Below are 20918 nucleotides of genomic sequence, written 5' to 3'. Positions count from 1 at the left end.
TCTGAACAGGGTTTCAGACCAATAACAAATACATACAATGTGAGCTTTTCAATGCCTAAAGCCGCACACGAATGCGCGTTGTTTGCGGTACCAGCCTAACCCAAGTCTGAAGTTTTTGAAACCCCAAGAGGGCGCTCTTCACTGTAGACAATATTTTATGGGAAATAATTTTCCTAATAAAAATTAGGCTTTCATTTTTGTTTTAAACCAAGGCATCGAGTCACAAGCAACGTGCATGGTGGCCCATTTCTGCCGGGGAACAACAGACTTCATCTTCTTTTTTGTGCTAAAGCATTAGGCCTGTAGCAACTGTACTATTATTTGGTTCAACATTTTGGATTGTTTTGGGGGAGGTGTTTCCCAAATTAATATTTATGAAAATTACAGGCCAAAATGTAGAGCATAGGACTTATTAAAATATCCTTTAAACTCGATCAAAGGAAAAGGAACAAACTAACTTGAAAGGGCCCAATTTCATAAAGCTGTTTGGCACAACAACAAAATCGCTTTAAGAACAGAAAAATGTTGCTCGGCAAAAACAGGCTACCAGCCAAAATACAATGTATGAATTGTTGTTTTCTCTGATTCCAAGCTGATTTTGGCTATTTAACAGCAAAACTTGCTAGGCACAATTCTCTGCTAAAAGCCATTATGACATTGGGTGGGCCCTGTTGAGTCTAGATCCTTTTTGGGGCTATAATAAAAAGACTTTAGTTGACCCTATTAACGCCGCCCCCCCCCCCCCCCCACACACCCAAACCCCACACATCACGCAAAAACAAATGTATAAACACAAAGTGTACCGGTAACTAATGTTTTTTTACCCATTTTTTATTGTCATAATCATTTACAGCTTTGGGTATGAGAAAATTTACATATAAAATACATTTACTTTTGTTAATTGATAATGATTTATAATAATTAAAGCACAAAACTATAATATTTTCACCCAAACACCTTTCTTGCAGCACAGGTCCCCAATTTCATAGCGCTGCTTAGCGGCCGATTTTTGTGCTTACTGTGCAGTATTTCATAGCGCTGCTAACCGTAAGCACATGAAAAGGCATGCTAACCTTCCGGTGCTTACCGCACGAAAATAAATGACGTCACAATGCAAATCCACTGTAAACACGCAATATGGCCGCCCAATTTTAATGCTAACCTGTGAAATACGCTAAGGCTTAAGCAAATTTTTCTGCTACAGTAAGCACGCAAATTTGGTTACCGTTAAGCAGCGCTATGAAATTGGGCCCAGGTCAATACAACCCCACGCCAAAATAGTCAGGAGCCTTTATTTTGTATGAATGAGAATTGGTTTTAATTAGTATTATTGCACACAGGGAACTGACAAATTGGTGTGGCACAGTAGAAAATAAGGCCTGTGCATGAATTAAAAAAAGACAAAACTAAAAACTAAGTAATACGTTCATCACAATTTTGTTTGTGCATGAATAGTAAATTCATACCAAAATCATTTTAACATCAATATTTCTAGCATTAATTTTGAATTGAATTGAATTATGCAATTATACATCAATTCATTATTACATTATGTAATGGATTTCTCTGTTCTTATGACTCAGGCATTTCTCGTTTTATGTTTGTGAGTTTTGTATGTAAAAGTTTCAGTTTCTTATCTTTGCTATAAATGTCAGAGGGCATGTAGGGGGGGCCTCTTCTTGACAAGCTTTGCTTTCTAGAGACCCCCTTCCACGTCCACGATGGTTTAGTATTATCTGCTATGGTGTAAAACTGTTGCTTTTAAAATGACACCATCTCATCTGTTATTTTATATCTATGTATTGTCATGATTTTGTGGAACATAAAGTAAACTGAAATGAACTGAAAAAAAAACTCACCTGTTTGTAGCTCTATGTTCTGGCACCCCTATGTTCAAACAACCCAATGCACCCTAATACCGCATGATCTGCACTCTAGGCCTTAGGTTTAGGTAAGGGTAAGGATTATGCAAATATTATGAAGGTTGGAAAACAGAGGTGTCAGAAAAAAGGAGTAAGACTGGTTAAAACTACTCGCAAGTGCGGGGTTCATTGCAATCATTGCAGCATGTGGATTTTTGCTGACTGAATATACAGTGCTTTTTATGTGTATGTACACGTAAGTATAACTATAAAAAAAGCCTGGTTCATACTTTAAACCAAATGCAAAAGCGAAACCAAAGAGCAAGAGCTAGCTAGCTCTATTTTGGTAAAGCGCCGGCACATTACTAAAGGCAGTGGACACTATTGGTAATTACTCAAATTAATTATTAGCATAAAACCTTATTTGGTAATGTAAGAGCTGTTGATAGTATAAAACCGTGTGAGAAACGGCTCCCTCTGAAGTGAAGTAGTTTTCGAGAAAGAAGTAATTTTCCACGAATTAGATTTCGAGACCTCAGATTTAGAATTTGAGGTCTCGAAATCAAGCATCTGAAAGCACACAACTTTAGTGTGACAAGGGTGTTTTTTCTTTCAACATTATCTCGCAACTCCGACGACCAATCAAGCTCAAAATTTTACAGGTTCGTTATTTTATGCATGTGTTGAGATACACCAAGTGAGAAGACTGGTCTTTGACAATTACCATTAGTGTCCAGTGTCTTTAAAGCTACATGGACACTTCAGAATAATGCTATGTTTGTTCAACACAAATTTCATGAAGTTTAAACTAGCCAAACTAACATTAAGACCATTGGGTTAAAAGAAAATCCTAAATCTGAGAAAAACAAGACAGGAGCTAAAAAACTTGTTTATAAATAAATAACGCTGATTTTACACTTCATGATAAAAACTGAGTCAATATAACTCAGTATCTTGAGTTGTTCTGTAATCCTTTTTTTTCCCTCCGCACACAGTCGGCTCTTGCTATAAAGAGCACTGTTAAGAAGAGGTTCCACTTATAAAGAGTACATTCTGAAGTCCTGAATCTCATTCCTGATTTGGTGTTTCTTTGTTTTGCTGTCCTCTTATAACAACATTCCTGTTTTAAAGAGGTTATTTTACCAGTCCAAGTGACCTGCAGCCGGTTTCACAAAACGCTAGGATTAATCCTATCTCGAGTTAGGACGAGTAACCCGTCCTAACTTAGGATGAGTTCAATACGTCCTGCGTATTTTGATACGGAACTGAACCCGTCCTAAGTCCTAAGATTAATCATAAGTTACGAAGAGTTTGGTGAAATCGACGGCTGTTTATATTGAGAGTCGACTGTATTTGGAAACGGATCTCTATTTCTTGGAGTTCTCCCTCTTCCAGGCTATTATCTTTTCTCGTAGTTCATCGTTGGATTTGACTTCATCCATAGTCAGGGGTGCTCGATTGAAAGGATCAGTGTGATCGCTGAAAAAAAAAAATAATAATAAATTATCTGGGATTCAGGCATTGCATAATGAGCATGTATCAAAATTTGGTTTGCAGTAACACCATTTTCATATCTACTTGCTGGGTAGATTGTGCTGTTTTGAGAACTTGCTGGTGTCTACTGCCGCGGAGTAGATTTCCAAAATTCGGGGGAATTCGTAAAGACAGATTCATATCAATGTAGTAGGATCCCCCCCCCCCCCCCCGGGCCCATTTCAGGGCTTCACGTGTTGTAGCCACGGTGGGCAGTGCCAGGTAGGCCTGCACAGAACAACAAAATTTCACCCAGCACTGTGAGCAAAATACAGTGGCTGCCCAGCACAGATTTCCCCCAGACTGCACTTCAGCAATGATGGCCCCATATCTAAACATGAATAGTTTTATTGAACCCCTTGCTTTTGGTGGACTAAATTAGATTTAGAGCCCACCACTCAAATACGTCTAACTACAACACTGAACTACATTGTTTGTACACTCTTACCTTAGTAGATGCCTCGCTATGACAGAACGATCCATGATCTGACCCGATGACGGTAAGGTCACAGGGTCACTCATTAGGGTATAGGTCAAGGGGTCAATGAACTCATCTGGAGCATCGGCAAAGATTTCTTCCTCCTCTTCGTGCTTCTCCGCCATCGCCTAGGCAACCAGAAAGTTAAAATTATGTTAACAAGACAAATATATACCGGTCCAAAGAACAGAACAAATGAAATGTGCCTATCTTGAAACAAATTGAGTAAAATATACCTTTATCTGTAGGCCATACAAAAAAAATCAAACTTCTTGTCAGTCACAAGCAGTCAAAGGTCATTATAAAATTAGGTGAGGTATTTGGAAGCACCAGTTGTAAAACTCTTTAGAGTGGTGTTGGTTTTAAACCACCGGTTCTTTTCAAAACCTACATGTACACTACTCACAAGAGATCCACACATGTTGCTACCTCAAACCTCGCCTAAACATACTCGCACCATGCAAAGTTTCAAATCCAACGTCATATCATAACTTCCAAAAATCCCAAATAGAGTGCGCTGTCCAATTGTGGATTTTTCTAAATGGGAGCTGCTTTTTTAAGGTAACAAATAAATTTGTAGATTTTACAGGAACGTTACATAATTGGTATGAAACAAAAATCGTGAAGATCACAGATTTACATAAAACTTACACGGTCTAACATGTCTAATGATGATGATGGTTGAAAACATCCCTATAAATATTTCTGTCTGCAATGTCATATTTGATGAGAAAATAAATAATCTAACTTCGCGTTTGGAGTTTATCGCTCAGTGAGCGTTTTATTCATTTTTATTTTGGCATTGATGCAATGCCAAATTTATAATCGTTTTTTTCACTATTCTCTTGTGACCCAGATGGCCGATCGATATAAAACTTTCACAGGTTTGTCAGTTTATGTATATGCTGAATTACATGAAGTGCTTACACTGCCAGCAACTGTTTTGTTAGTAAATACCAATTATGTAATGTTCCCTTAATGTTCAATAAATTATAAAAAAAGACTTACTCTGACTTTATCAGCAAAAAACGTCATCTCAGAAATCATCTCTGGCGGAGCGAAGAGTTTCTTAAGGACGCGGTCAGCACGAGTAAAAAGCGCAGGGGAGTACGACCTTCCGTCGCGTGACACCGCAGAACAGAAATCGTCGATGTCGCCGAGGTTGATGTAGATCTGACAGATATGCTGGACGAGGCTTCCCGGCTTGAAGTCAAACTCGTCAAAATCTTTGACTTTAAGGGCGCCCATCTTCGGGCCGACCTAGAAATGACAAGAGACGAGTATAGGTAACTTCAAATTAAAAAGATTGAACCTTTGGATGGTGGGAGTATAGTTAGGTGAGGTTTGTGGTAGCACCATGTGTAAACCTCTTTTGAGTAGTGTTAGTTGCTTTTGAGTAGTGTTGGTTCTGAAAAGAACCAGTGGTTGACAACTCAAAGCTTGGATGAGTATACTCTGATCCTCTTTAGGGGGAACCCAAACATGGGAGAGGCTCATTTCAGGAGGACTAAGGGTAGGATCAGCTTAGGATATTCAGCTTCTCTTGCCTAAAAGTCCCAAACCAATGTTTTCTGTAACTATAATTGATTGTGACTTTGACTTTTCAGCCATTGTCAATCCACTGTAGGATGAAGGCCTCAGCAGGATGTCTCCATATGTCTCTATTTTGTGAATGTTGGTACTAATTGACTGTCCCCCCATCATTAGAGTAGAGCGCCCTCGGTTAGAGGTAATAATAATAATAATAATATCAGTCTTATTTAGCGCACGTATCTACCAAACAAGGTACTCAAGGCGCTGAATGTATACAAACTTTTAGAGAGATAAGTTATTGCAGTGATGAATTCTGACACCCAACTATTTAGCACCTTGTAAGGGTTTACAAGGTGGTACGGCGCATACAGCAGCCACAGCTAGGAACACTGGGGTGAACCCCTTCTCTTTTTCGATAAGTGCACTGGGTTCTTTTAAATGCGTTACACAACCATGGGACCAACAGCTTTACGTCCCTTCCAAAGGACGAAGCAATGGTCAAGTGTCTTGCTTAAGGACACAACTGTCACGACTGGGGATTAAACCCACACTCGGCTGATCAGAAACACCAGAGTTTGATCTTAGTTTTACCTCTCAAGCTGGCAACATGATGATGTCAATCAATGCATAAGGTTCATTCTATTAATATTGCAATCATTATTAGTTTTACCTATTTGTTTGTTTGTTTCTTTTTTCTTTTGTTTTTGAGGGTTGGGGTTGAGAAAATAAAACAATATATTTTTTTTCAATCACAAAGAGGGGAACAAATGAAAAAGCTTGAACATACCAGCTTCAGTAGGAAGTCGTTGAACATTGCAGCTATCCTATCTATCATCACTGGATGAACAAAGATCGTCTTTATCTCTGGAGAACGAAAAGTAAAAATATTATTTATTATTCAGAAGGAGGTAATTTTTTTACAAAAATATAAAAAGACTTCAGGCCTGAAGCCTTTTTTAGGCAGCTGAAAGCACACAAATTTATTCAACACGTTTCTTTTCTTTTATTATTGTCTTGCAACTTCGATGGCCAATTGAGAAAAAAAAATTCACAGATTTTTATTTTATGCTTATGTTGAGATACACCAAGTGAGAATACTGATCGTTGACAATTACCAAAGGTGTCTGGGGTGGATTTCACAAAGGTAGTTCTAACTTAGGACTAGTCCTAGGCAATGCTAAGAGATAGGACCAGTCCTAAGATAGGATGAGTTACTGGTCCTAACTTAGGACTGGTCCTATCTCTTAGCATTGCCTAGGACTAGTCCTAAATTAGGACTACCTTTGTGAAATCCACCCCAGTGCCTATAAGTAACTGTAAGAAACAGTGATAGGGTTGAACGCAATTCCACTTGTCATTTTTGCGTAGAGTTTGATAATTAGAACATGGATCTCAAACTCACCACTGGTGATAAAACTGAGTATATTCATGGACTCTTTGGACATGACGTTGAAGAACCTTGCGATGGCGCCGTGCGTACGTAGCGAACTCTCTTGCTGCTGCAGGTCTTGCGGTCTGAGGCTGCGCCACTCGCCGCTGTCCTTCTTGTGCTGCATCTCTTTGATTTGCTTCAGGTTCTGGAATTGTGGGAAAGATAAATAAATGTTATGTTGTCAAGGTGTTTTGCTTCACTTGCACGAACATTGCAAATGTCTGTAATAATGTTCACACAAGTGGAACACAACTCCGGTCTCAGCCACTTCTAAGATTGTGGGAAAGATATAGGTCTAATTTCATAAAGCCTGTAAGCACCAACAACTTGTTCAGCACAGAAAAGTGTTGCTTCACAGAAACAGGTTACCAGCCCAAATTACATTAAGTTTACACTCAATTTTTGCTTAGCAAAGAAATTTCTGCTTGCAAGAACATTGCAAATGTCTGAAATAATGTTCACACGAGTGGAGTACAACCAACTTTTTAGAGATAATTTTTTTATAGATATATCAGGTAAATTTGTCTTCACAGTTTCATAAGTAAAAATAAACAAATTCAACCCCAAGAATGTTACATGACATGACAGTTAACAGTTGCATGGCTTTTGACTGGCACCCCCAAACTCTGATTTTTAAAAATAAAGGTTGGAGAATAATTGAGAAACTTACATCCATGGCTTCGTCCAGCATGAAGATGGCGTCATTTATTAGGAGATTGATGAAACGAAGAAAGAGAGGAGCATTGGCCGCTTCCATCGACTGCAAAGATTCTTCAGCTATGGCCTGGTATAGAAAGGAGACAAAAAATCAAAAAGTTAGTCAAGGGCCTTAACAAACTTAATCCAGGACATAAACAAATCAAAAATTTACGAACTTTTTTCACTCTAATCACTGATCTAATACAGCCCTGGGGAGGCCCAAGGAGTTTTTTGGCCTAAAGGTTACTGCGGCGCACTTCCACACTCAGGGATGCCAGTGACTCTTTTCCTTCAGAGCCTGAAAAAAAAAATTGCTGCGAAGAAAAGGGGGTCACCGCCCCTTCCCCCCGCTCAGACCAAAAATCAATTTAAAAAAAATAACAGCAATTTTTTTATAAAACCTAAAGTACAAAAAATTCTGGCCCCCGGCCAGAAATGTGTTTTCAATAAAATTTATTTTCACCGGCCAAATAAATTACGGAGCTTTGGCTAGTACAGTGATTAAGTTCACTTTTTCTGAGAAATTTTGGCCTCACAACCAAATTTCACAAAATAAGTAATTAACTAAATCCCTTTTAACCATTTCCAAGTTCTAACCTTCATGCTCTGCTTGTGTGGTTCTAAACTCCACAGATACTTCAGAATGTGGTACATGGGACGTCTGTAGTTGAACTTTTGATCGAAGGCGTGAGCATCTCCGGAGAACTCAATATCGATGTAGATGCTGAGGACAGACCTAGAGACGAGGGGAAGAAGAGGATGCTCCAGGAAGATCTTCTCCCTGTTGAACCTTGGAGGAGGAAAACAAGATGGCTGATGAAAATTACGTTTAGATTCATGAGAAGGTTAAAGGCAGTGGACACTATTGGTAATTACTCAAAAAAAATATTAGCATAAAACCTAACTTCGTAACAAGCAATGGGAGCTGTTGATAGTATAAAACATTGTGAGAAACGCCTTCCTCTGAAGTAATGTAGTTTTCAAAAAAGAAGTAACTTTACACAAATTCGATTTTGAGACCTCAGAATTAGATTTGGAGCTCTCAAAATCAAGCATCAGAAAGCACACAACTTCGTGTGACAAGGGTGTCTTTTCTTTCATTATTATCTCGCAACTTCGACGACCAATATCGAGCTCAAATTTTCTTAGTTTTTTGTTTGTTTGAGATACACCAAGTGAGAAGACTGGTCTTTGACAATTGCTAATAGTGTCCAGTGCCATTAAGAGATGATGAATAGGGGCTCCAATGTCAAATTGAATTTTGTGATGGCAATAAACAAAAATGTTAGAAGCCTACCGTAACTTTTGATAGTGTTAAAGAGAAACATTTTACCTCAAATTAAATGTTATGTTTTATGCCCCAAAATTTTAATCTGAGAAATGATTCTCAGAATACGATTCCTATTAGGAATTATTCTTCCTGCGTGGACATATTTGTCCAGATTTTCAACCACATCTCTTCAAATGAAATTGTATACATCTACATTTTTAGAAGATTAAAACAATCAATGGTAAAAAAAGAAGATTGTCTTTAAAGGCAGTGGACACTATTGGTAATTACTCAAAATAACTATTGGCATAAAACCTTTCCTGGTAACGAGTAACGGGGAAAGTTTGACAGTATAAAACATTGTGAGAAATGGCTCCCTCTGAAGTAATGTAGTTTTTGAGAAAGAAGTAATTTTCCACAAATTTGATTTCAATACCTCAGATTTAGAATTTGAGGTCTCGAAATCAAGCATAAAAAAGCAAGCATACAACTTCGTGTGACAAGGTTTTTTTTTTTTTATTTCATTATTATCTCGCAACTTCGACGACCAATTGAGCTCAAATTTTCACAGGTTTGTTACTTTATGCATATGTTGAGATACACCAAGTGAGAAGACTAGTCTTTGACAATTACCAATAGTGTCCAGTGTCTTTAAATACTATGCATTTAAATAAGTGAAAAAGAAGCTTACATTGTCACAGCAGTGTTTCTCTGCTCCTTCGGCGGCATCAACCCTTCCAACACCTCGGCCAGTTTGGCTCGTAGATGAGGGTTATTCATCCGACCTTTGCTCCCCATAAAGGTCACGATAAAGGTCATGAGGTGACCTAGAGACTCCGCCCCTTCCTGGAACTTCTTCTCGGAGAACCTCCGCAGGAACTGCATAAAGTTGATCAGGTTCTCCGCCAGGAATTCTGGGATGTGGGCGAGGGCTGGAGGGGTGGAGTCAGGGAGGGGGTAGGTTGGGGTGCGGAGAGTAGTTCGGTCATCGGTGGTTGCCAGCTGGATGAGAAGGCGGGCTGTGGCGATGTGAAGATCCCAGCTGTGTTGGATGAGTTTTGGTTCGAGGAGAGACGCTCGTAGGGAGAGGAAGAGCGACATGGCTGGGGGAGAAAAATGTTTAATGTTAACCCTCCTACTCTTGCTAAGGTACCTAATAATCAGGAGAATATGTTGAAAAGTTGAAACGGTAGAAACGTTCTAAATTGATTGGACAAATATTTCAGGGCACTCTCATACAAATATTGGCAAAATGTCTATGATGATGAATTGCACAAATCAAGAAATTGTAACTAAACAACACTACTTGTTATAGTCACAAGTGGTTAGCTTGATAGGATTTGAACCCACAACCTTGTTTTTGCAAGTACTGCCATGACTGTAGTCTAATCAGTGGACCACGGTGACACTGTGACCATGTTTCCAACAGTCAAGTCTAAATAAAAAATTATCCAACTCAAGTGTTTTCTTCCCACATCATAAAATAAAATTACTTCAAAGTCTTCTCTCTTCTCGTTTGGCACTAATAGAAGAGTTGAGAATATATATCCAAATAAAAAAAAAACCCTCACCAATATCCATTTGCTCCCTCATCCTTTCGATGGCCGGGTTCCGTGCTCCGGCCGTCCCAAGTCTAGTCATCTCCTGATACGCTTCCTGGACACGATGGAGCTCCTTATTGAGACGGTTAAACTTCTCTAAGACGCTATGGAAGCCCATGTTGAGACAGCGCTGAGTGATGAAGAAGACCTCAGTGGTGAATTTGTATGGCGGGTTGGTTGGGAGGCCTGGGGCGTCATCCTCGAGCTGGATTAGGCAGGTTTCCGCAGGAAGACCTGCATATAAAAAATAGTATTTTGCCAGTTACCTTCAAATTCAAAAATCAAAAGTGACACTTATTTCCATTATTTATGAAAGTTTTAAATCGATAATATTATTACTATAAGAATTGAGTTATTTTTTGCCTTAAAGGCAGTGGACACTATCGGTAATTACTCAAAATAGTTATTAGAATAAAACCTTAATTGGTAACAAGTACTGGGGAGAGGTTGATAGTATAAAACATTGTGAGAAACGGCTCCCTCTGAAGTAATTTTCCACGAATTTGATTTCAAGACCTCAGATTTAGAACTTGAGGTCTCGAAATCAACCATCTAAACGCACACAACTCCGTGTTACAAGGGTGTATTTTCTTTCATTATTATCTCGCAAGTCCGATGACCGATTGAGCTCAAGTTTTCACAGGTTTGTTATTTTATGCATATGTTGAGATACACCAACTGTGAAGGCTAGTCTTTGACAATTACAATAGTGTCCACTGCCTTTAATCTTGTTTGATGGTGAATGTTTGCCTTTCAATACTGTGACTTACTTCTAGTACATTGATGCGTGTAGCGTGTAGGGTTGGTTGTCCTTTTCCAGAGTTAAAAAAACCCAGTGTTTTGCATTTGGTGAGTAGTGATTACAAAACTAAAACTTGCCTTTTGAAGTACAACCAGTTGAACAAACAGTTCGCCATTTTGTGGAATCAACAATTTTGTTCTACATAATAGCTGACCGTGTTCTGAAATTACAGAAAATCCAGACAATAGACCGATCAATTAGGCCCTGCCACGGCGCACATTTGAGCAAGAACAGGTGAGCCTCTCCAATGCCATTCTACACAACTTTGCAGCGCCAAGCATACGCTCATACATGTTGCACTTTATTTGTCAGACTTTTGGTTGCGCAATAGGTTGTGATTGGTCAATACGCAATGGGGCGGAGCTTAATGGATCGGTCTATTTCGAGAGCTACTTATGTGAATCATTATAATCTACTTTTAAAATCCCACCTCGTAGATGAACTCCTTTCGTCTTCATTTCCTCGTCATCAGCGCCCTCGCTCAGCTCAAGACGACTGTAGCTCAGATCTACATCCAGTATTTTGCTGGACTCAGGCGAGGTGAACGGTGCGCAGAATCGCACCATGACCGCACTCAGGTTCATGAAGAATGCGTCACCGGCGTAGGTCTGGCCGAAGTTGGGCATCTCACGAGACCAGAGTTTACCTCGACCTGTGATGAATAGTTTATAAAAATATGAATCTTAGAGACCCGGCAGAGCCAATTTCAAGAAGATGCTTTCTTAGGTGAGGTTTGCAGTAAAAAATGTAGTGGTGGTTCTAAAAAAAACGTTGGTTGACAACTCACTATGCTCTCATCATCTTCAGGAGGACGCTAGGAAGTTACTTTATAGATCTTAAAGGAGCACGTTGCCTTGGATCTGACGAGTTGGTCTTTGAAAAGCATTTGTAGCCGTTTGTTATAAAATGTGTACGATTAGAAAGATATTTTAAAAGTACAATACAATGATCCACACAAGTATCACTCAAAATTGCTCGGTGTTTCTTTTACCTCGTCGACAAACACGGTCAGCCATTTATGGGAGTAAAATGTTTGACTCCCATAAATGGCCGACCGTGTTGTTCGCACAGTAAAAGGAAAACCATTCAAATTCGAGGCAAATTTGTGTTGACCGTTGTATTTTACTTTAAAACATCTTTCCAACCATGCATTTTATAACAAATGGTTACAAACACTTTTCAAAGACCAACTCGACCGATCCAAGGCAACATGTTCCTTTAAAATATTTCAGTAGAATCTGGAATTCACGCCCTTTGCAACTGAAGATGGCCTTGCCTTCTCAAAGATGAAATTCCACACCTGACAAATAGTCACAAAGGTAAATCCTTACCTGAATTACAATGTAGACAGTTCCCAAGCCACGCAAGAAGTTTGTTTTTATTTTCCGTCGATGACTTGAAGATCCCTTTGAAGATATTGTAGACACTCTCATTCAATATGGCTATTGGCTGAGGAAACAAGAAAAATGCAAGCCTGAATTATTTGTGTCCTTGACCAAAAAATTCAAATCTCTTCTCAAAACTTATCTTATGTCACAGGTTTTCAAGGAGTAATTTTGTTATGTCTGGGTTTTTTTGGGGGTTTTTTTTACTGCGCCTTGAACACCCAGCACGGTGGATATGTGCGCAGTACTAGTCTCCTTATTATTATCATTATACACATTGGTTTTGCTTTTTTTTAGCACTTTGATCTTGATGTAAAAGCGCTTTACAAATATTTAGTTGTATGTATGTATGTATGTCTTTCCTGGTGTCGTGGTTCACATAGTAAACACTCTTGTTAATTGGTTTCGTCAGGCTTGCAAGTTACAGTGTAAAGGAACACGCTGCCTTGGATCGGTCGAGTTGGTCTTTGAAAAGTGTTCTGAAACCGTTTGTTATAAAATGCGTATGGTAAGAAAGATGTTGTAAAAGTAGAATACAATGATCCACACAAACATGCCTCGAAAGTGCATGGTTTACTTTAACCTCATCCACTAACACGCCGATCGTGATAGTTGGCGATGTAAAAGGAAAACCATGCAATTTTGAGTGATACTTGTGTGGATCATTATATTCTACTTTTAAAACATCTTTCTAACCATATGCATTTCATAACAAACGGTTCCAGACGCGTTTTATAGACCAACTCGTCCGATCAAATGCAACGTGTTCCTTTAATTTCACTTTATGAGGCATACTTGATTTCAAAACAAGAAACAATTGTAATAACAATAAAACCATCTGGAGAAAAACAAATAAAAAAATACCTCAAGTGGGATTCCAACCAATGACCTTCCACATTCTTACCTGCCATAGGAATTGCTGGGTAGCGTTGTGGTCTCTCTGGGATGACCGAGAGGGGTTGACAAAGAACTCCGACGGCTGTTGATGTTTTGGAACGCATGAGAGTGACAGCAGTATCCCTATGACGGAGTCCTCGTAACTCTTGGCTTTTTTCGGGTCCTTTGGCATCAGATGCTCCACTAGAATCTAAAATTCAAATAAAATATCAAACAGGATTTGAATCTTTGCATGGTGGGAGTATAATCGGTAAAGTTTGCTGTAGCACCATGGGTAAATCTCTTTTCAGGAGTGTTGGTTCTGAAAAAAACCGGTGGTTGACAAATCAACATTTCGATCTGTATGCTCTGGGCCAAATTTCATAAAGCATGTAAGCAGCTGTTTTGTTCTTACGGAGCGTCCCTTAGCAGAATTTCATTTTTCAAAAGCTGTTTACCGTAAGCAAGGGTAAATGCTGGCACACAAGTGACGTAACAATGCAAATCCATGGTGAACGTGCAATCGCGCCTAGAAATTTTCTGCTTACTTGAGAAATCATGGTGAAATACGTTTACACTTCAAACATACATTTTTCTGCCACAGTAAGCACAATAATTTGCTTATGGGTAAACAGCTTAATGAAATTGGGCCCATAACTGCTGGAGAATGCTGGACTCTGTTGCTAGATACTGCTTATGTATTGCAATGGAGATTAACTCGTAGTTGGGCTTGGCTTGATGGTTCACAAAGGCAGGAACAGGATGATGATAAGCTGGGCTTAGCTCAGTGTAGCATGTAGGCTCGGTTAGTTGTTTAGATTTCAATCCCAGCTCCAACCTACACACTTCACAGGGGTATGCCTATTTGCCTGGGTTGATCAGGGGAAAAGCTAAGTGTGAAAGGGACGTCTGTTATATCCCTGGCAGGAACAGGATGATGATAAGCTGGGCTTAGCTCAGTGTAGCGTGTAGGCTCGGTTAGTTGTTTAGATTTCAATCCCAGCTCCAGCCTAAACGCTTCACAGGGGTATGCCTATTTGCCGGGGTTGATCAGGGGAAAAGCTAAGTGTAAAAGGGACGTCTGTTTTTCCCCTGGAGTGCCCCCAGGGGAATAGAGTAATATGAAAAGGGCTGCTCCAGAGTTGTAGCCACAGTGGGCGGTGACGGCAGGCCTCCCCAGAACTAGCAAATTTCAACGCTCAACACTCTGAGCAAAATGTACTGTGCTGCCCAGCACAGATTTCCCCCAGACTGCACTTCAGCAATGATGGCCCCATATCTAAACATGGATAATTTTAATGAGCCGCTCACCCTTGGTGGACTAAATTGAAATAGAGCCCGCCACTGTAAAATTGGTCTAGCTACAACACTGTCTCTCCTACGACTACTTAGTATAAAATGTCTCCCTGTACGATATTCTGTCTCCCTCAGCATACCTGTGCTAAACACGGCCGTCTGGTGAACATCTCTATCACAGCACAGTATGCAGCATTTCTAGAGTTCGACAATGAGGGCGAATTTTTCATCTCTTTGTAGAGGAGCTCAAGAAGGGGACAGAAGGCGTCAGAGATTTGAAAGTCTTCATCGAGTAGTATAGCATCGGCAATCTCCAGGAGGAAGGCCACAACCTTGTCCATCTCTAGAAATAAGTATAGAAACAAGAATATGAAATGACATTGCAAAAGATGATGCTAGGTCTGATGGAAGGTTTTGGTTTTGACATTAAGTGAATCACCCATTACAAGCAATACACGAGTTTGCCTATTACAAACTTGGGTCAGTACTCACTGGTTTAGGAATTGAGAAGCTTTCAACAAGATCTACTGATCTGATAAAAAGTTCATGAAGCTTTAACTTGTGGTTTAGGTTTGTCACTGCCTGTCAGTTTACTGACACAAATATTGACAAACTTTCACAGGTTCTTGTTTATAGTGTGAAGTATTTGGAAACATGAAATCAACTTTGAATCTTAAAAATCTGCCAAATATATCGAATAAGATATCGATATCGTCTGTGTTTTGTCCTAAGCATTTACCTGTAGTTTATCTATTTTGTTACGTAAAGGCAAGCCGCTACAAGCTACCTGGCTTATTTTGGGTCTTGCCTCCACGCGTTTTCCGCCAGCTTATTTTCTTTTCTTCTATCATTTATATATACCTGTATGTATTACTATAATATTGTGGAAATGTTTTGTGGAAATAAACGTATATTGAATTGAATTAAATTGAATAAGAAACAGTAGGACTTTCTCTCTGCTCTTTAGCAATTCCATTAATTGACACCAGCAAGAGGGTGAATGTTTACTTACTGGGTGAACAATTACTTTAATGATGATGGCTGAAATGAGTCACAGTGAAACCGGTGAGTAGACTTTAGACATTTTTGTTTTAAAAAGGGAAATTCGTGTAACTATAGAAATTATATGGTAACTTACCGCCTTTGGAGAAGTTCTGCAGGAGGAGGTCTAATGTTTGGGCATGTACGTCTTGCCCAGGGAAAAGCTCCGGGGTCAAGAGGCAAGTCACTGCATTGGAGACAGCTACCAGTCTACACCTCTCTGCATATTCATGTAGATTACCCTGAGGTCAAAGGTTAAAGGTTAAACAATCGAAGGTACACATTGTGAGACCATTGTGTTGTGGGCAACACAAATCACCAAGATACATTTTGTTTGGGGAGGAAGACTTATTAACTTTTTCTAATACAGAAATTTGAAAATTCTAAAAAAGGCATTTTAGGCTCAAAAAAGAAGAAAACGGGCACTGAAAGACTTAACAAGCTCTCTCTACCAGGAGTGACAAACAATCTAAAACTAAGATCCAAATTTCTTGGGAGGTTGAAATGATAGCATTTCCACCTCTTGATTACCTCTGGGGTATAGATTTCACAGAGCTTTTAGGAACTGTGTCCTCAGCAATAGAGAATTAGATCAAAGAGCAGGATTTCTTTATGTTAGGAAAGTAAATAAAGGTGGATTTTTGGTTCACCAGGCACACACAATATGTCTGAATTCAGATAATCAGATAAACGTCTGCAGTTTCTCATCTCTGAAGATACCTTCTTTGTCTTGGATTGTTGGACGCTACTCCAATGGCATCTCTGTAGGTACCGCATCACGTCCTTCTCCCCCGCCTCCTTCTGCTCCTGAGAGCAAGTCACAGACGACGAGTTCATGGTGATGACGTGGAACGCTGGGTCTTCAAGAAGAAGCCTCTCAAATATTGCCTACAAAGAAAAGATCAATGAGGAATCATGATTAAAGCCATTGGACACTTTCGGTAAACGGTATTGTCCAAAGGCCCACACTTCGTGTATCACAACTTATATATAAAATAACAACCCTGTGAAAAATTAGGCTCAATCGGTCATCGCAGTCGGGAGAAAATAACGGGAAAACCCACCCTTGTTTCCGCACGTTTCGCCGTGTCATGACATGTGTTTAAAATAAATCCGTAATTCTTGCTATCGAGAATTGATAATTGTTTTAAAGTTTTCTCAAAAAGTAAAGCATTTCATGGAATAATATTTCAAAAGAAGTCTTTCACCATTACCTTCTGTAAACCCTGTAAGTTATTTGTAAATCTGTGAACTTTTATTTTTTCTTCTGTTCCAAAAGTGTATAATGGCTTTAACGCTTGAAATACCATAATGGCAAGATCTGCGGTTGGTTTCACCAAAAATTAAGACTAGTCTTCACTTGAGATGGGACGAGTTAGGACTTTAGCCTAAAGTTTTTAAAATCTCCTACTCTTTGTGAAATCAACCCCTGATCTGTTTCCACTCAAACAAAAAGATCAAAGGAGAGATGAGTGTCTTGAATTGACATTTTCAAATGTTTTCCATAGTGTATTTTGAAACAAAACCAAATTATGGTCATACTTTGTTTGTCATTTGTTAGACAGTTTTACAGAAAACCAATGTGTCCAAAAACTCAACAAATATAGAAATTAATGGACTCTAAAGGGTTAGAAACTGTCCATTAATGCGTCTCAACTGACCCTTAAAATTCAAGCTCAACATGTCTGCTCCAATTAATGATTTCCCAGTCTTTATACCATGTAAGTTGTGTGTGCAACTAATGTTATGCACACCCTTTAAGATAAGATGAAATCAGTTATTTAGAAATTTATTGAATTCCACAACTATACCTGATCAATGACGTCCCATCCTAGCCAGCTCCAAGTACCTCCACTGTCTTCTTTAAGCTTATCTGCCGTTTCAATAAGATAAACACAGCGTGGGGGCATCCCACGTTCGTTCGTTTCTCCCTCTGACAGAAAGAAAAATATATGAAACAAATTTCACTGACCCTTATACTTTAAAATACATTCGGATGGTTTGGGATTTTAATTACCAAATCCATCTATCAAGCAAACTCTTGAAATAATAATAATAATAATATTGAAGTCATATATAGCGCACGTATCTACCAAACAAGGTACTCAAGGCGCTGAGTATATACAAACTTTCAGAAAGATAGGTTGTTGCAGTGATGAATTCTGAGACCCAATTATTTAGCACCTTATAAGGGTTTACAAGGTGCTACGGCGCATTAAGCAGCCACAACCAGGAACACCGGGGCGAACCCCTTCTCTTTTCGATAAGTGCACTGGGTTCTTTTACATGCGTTACACAACACATGGGACCAACAACTTTACGCCCCATCCGAAGGACGAAGCAATGGTTAAGTGTCTTGCTCAAGGACACAGTGTCACGGCTGGGGATTCGAACCCACACTCTGCTGATCAGAAACACCAGAGTTTGAATTCGGTGCTCTTAACCGCTCAGCCACGACACTTGGAAGATTTTTTTTAATAGAGAGATTGCCACTTAAAGGCGAGTGCTACACTTAACTGGTTTGACTGTTGACCCAAATCAACTGTCACTAGAGGCACATTGCCATCAACTCCTAGGACTGAAACAGAGTTACGCAGTCATACGATGAAGGCAGGAATCATCCACTAGCAACCTGGATGGTAAAGCAGATTACACTAACTTCCCAACTTTGTACAAAGCAATTAAGGTCAAGTGTCTTGCTCAAGAGGGCACAACACCAGAGCTTGGGTAGGATAAACTAGTTCGGGCAAGGATCTATGGTTAACGAGGGGTTGTTTAGTGATGTAATGTACGTAGGGCATGTGTACAGAAAGTGTAGTGCGAACGAATGTAGTCGAAGTCATCAACACGGCTTTGGACTCAAGATGCACGTTATCATTTTGTTATTGGTCCACTCTGCGCTGTGCTATAAAAACGGCTGTTGGTAACTAGCGATGCGACCATGCCCTTTAGGTTGGTTCCAAATAGTCCACTAGCGTAGTTCAACTCTACGTCGACTAGACAGACTTCGGACAATGTTAGTCAAACTGTGGTCAACGATAGTCCTTGCGTGAACTTGGCCTAATATGAATAATAAAAATGTATTTATAGGCCTACCAGCCTACTGCGCCAATTCCAGGCAAACTTGTTCAAAGGCGCATGAAAATGAACGATAAAAGTATTAAACCATTAAAGGCAGTGGACACTATTGGTAATTGTCAAAGACTAGCCTTCACAGTTGGTGTATCTCATCATATGCATAAAATACCAAATCTGTGAAAATTTGAGCTCAATCGGTCATCAAAGTTGCGAGATAATAATGAAAGAAGAAATCACCCTTGTCACACGAAGTTGTGTGCGTTTAGATGGTTGATTTAGAGACCTCAAGTTCTAAATCTGAGGTCTTGAAATCAAATTCGTGGAAAATTACTTCTTTCTCGAAAACTATGGCTCTTCAGAGGGAGCGGTTTCTCACAATGTTTTATACCATCAACCTCTCCCCATTACTCGTATTCAAGAAAGGTTATGCCAATAATTATTTTGAGTAATTACCAATAGTGTCCACTGCCTTTAAACCATCTAGGAAGTAAACAATACAATATATAGATATATATATAGATATAGTGTTTAAAATGCAGAGAACCATAGAGAGCCTAGACCGCTCAGCCATTATAGCTTTTACCATTGGATCTCGGACTGAGCTTACCATGATCTACCGTCACCAAGAAGACTGTCTGAATCATACGATCAATATCTTGAACCTGTTGAACCTCAGAGGTTGCGACCTCATCACTAGCCCCTGCCCCATCACCTTTGACCTTCAGACATTGGTCACTTATATCTGGCAAAACCTCTGCACTTTGACCTGTGATGACCTCTGGCTCTTCTGTTGGCGTTGACTGCAGGAGTGCAAAGGGGTTGAAAGCGGAGTCCATTCTTGATAAGATGAAGTTAATTTAGCAGCAATGTGATGTTTGACTCCTGCGGGTGCAAAGGTGCAAAGAAGCAGAAATCAATGATTGAGAAAGTTAAGAAAGAAACAAGTTTCCCTGATGATTGATGGATTGATCCCAATCGTGCAAATCAAGTACGACATCATCCGCCAGCTTGGGCCTTGGCTATATTTTAGGAATAAGACCCAGGTTAGAATTACTTAGGACTTGGGATCAGGAGCAAGAAGAATATACTGCAAGGAGATTTTTATGATAAACACTGATAAGTTACTGACTGACGAACCAACCAAGTTTTTAGTTTCTCACTCACACACATGCTCACCATCAATCATCCATCTGACTGATGCCCCTGAGTTACTGTTTGGTAATTGTCAAAGACCAGTGTTCTCACTTGGTGTATCTCATCATAAGCATAAAATAACAAACCTGTGAAAATTTGGGCTCAATTGGTCATCGAAGTTGCGAGAAAATGATGAAAGAAAAAACATCCTTGTTGGAACGAATTTGTGTGCTTTCAGATAGGAATACAAGACTTCTTTTTTCTAGCTAGAACTTAGAAGTCTTTTATTATTTTAGGGAGAAATTACCTCTTTCTCAAAAACTACGTTACTACAGAGGGAGTCGTTTCCCACAAATTGTGGCACAATGTTTTATACTATCAACAGCTCTCCAATGCTCGTTACCAAGTCAGTTTTTAAGTTGATATTTGGTTTTGAGTAATTTCCAAACGTAAACGTGTACCTTCCCTTTTTAATAATTATTATTTGTCTCTCTGCTCAATCAAGCCAAACCTAATTAAATAACTTATTGAATACAACTATAACAATCATAATGTACGAACCTTTCTTGTTAGAATAAGATGATTATTTAATTTGTCCACTTGTAGCGGAATTCATCATACTCCTTAGAACTCCGAAACAGTTCTTAATCACAGTGTGACATACTATCGAAAAACTACAGAATGGGATGGTCATTCATGCACAAAATAAAACACACGTATGATTAAGGGCGCCCTCAACAGTTTGGTCACTCTCTGTACAAAAAAAAAAATACGGGCCGTGCCAAAAAGATAACAGTGATGGGCGTGGTCGTCTAGGCTTGTCTTGTTTTTGCGAACGCTGGATGATCAAAATGTCAAAGTAGGGGGTATGTTTAGAAGAACTTCACCACATATGACG

At 39.4% G+C, this 20918-nt stretch overlaps 1 protein-coding gene across 1 annotated transcript; it reads right to left on the bottom strand.

Moving 5' to 3' along the window:
- Positions 1-829: 829 nt before the first annotated feature.
- Positions 830-20714, bottom strand: LOC139951314 (ubiquitin conjugation factor E4 A-like). The gene is made up of 18 exons (XM_071950140.1): positions 20582-20714; positions 19494-19768; positions 17620-17741; positions 16529-16696; positions 15906-16050; positions 14908-15110; positions 13500-13682; positions 12542-12659; positions 11641-11862; positions 10379-10642; positions 9499-9910; positions 8135-8327; positions 7509-7622; positions 6809-6983; positions 6194-6270; positions 4882-5133; positions 3844-4001; positions 830-3341 (listed from the first exon to the last, which is right to left on the bottom strand). Exons 2-18 carry the CDS (start codon positions 19720-19722, stop codon positions 3230-3232), a joined length of 3147 nt encoding a protein of 1048 aa, XP_071806241.1. The 5' UTR covers positions 19723-19768; positions 20582-20714; the 3' UTR covers positions 830-3229.
- Between the last annotated feature and the right edge of the window lie 204 nt (positions 20715-20918).

Source organism: Asterias amurensis, chromosome 19 (genome assembly GCF_032118995.1).
Source record: "Asterias amurensis chromosome 19, ASM3211899v1".
Taxonomy (NCBI): Eukaryota; Metazoa; Echinodermata; class Asteroidea; order Forcipulatida; family Asteriidae; genus Asterias; species Asterias amurensis.
This window is presented reverse-complemented; position numbering and strand designations above follow the sequence as displayed.

Coding starts and splice junctions, on each gene's coding strand:
- LOC139951314 (XM_071950140.1), bottom strand. CDS start 19,722: ATGGACTCCGCTTTCAACCCCTTTGCACTCCTGCAGTCAACGCCAACA. Junction 16,051..16,528: donor AACAATCCAAGACAAAGAAG/GTATCTTCAGAG, acceptor CTTTGACCTCAG/GGTAATCTACATGAATATGC. Junction 7,623..8,134: donor CACACAAGCAGAGCATGAAG/GTTAGAACTTGG, acceptor TTTCTATACCAG/GCCATAGCTGAAGAATCTTT.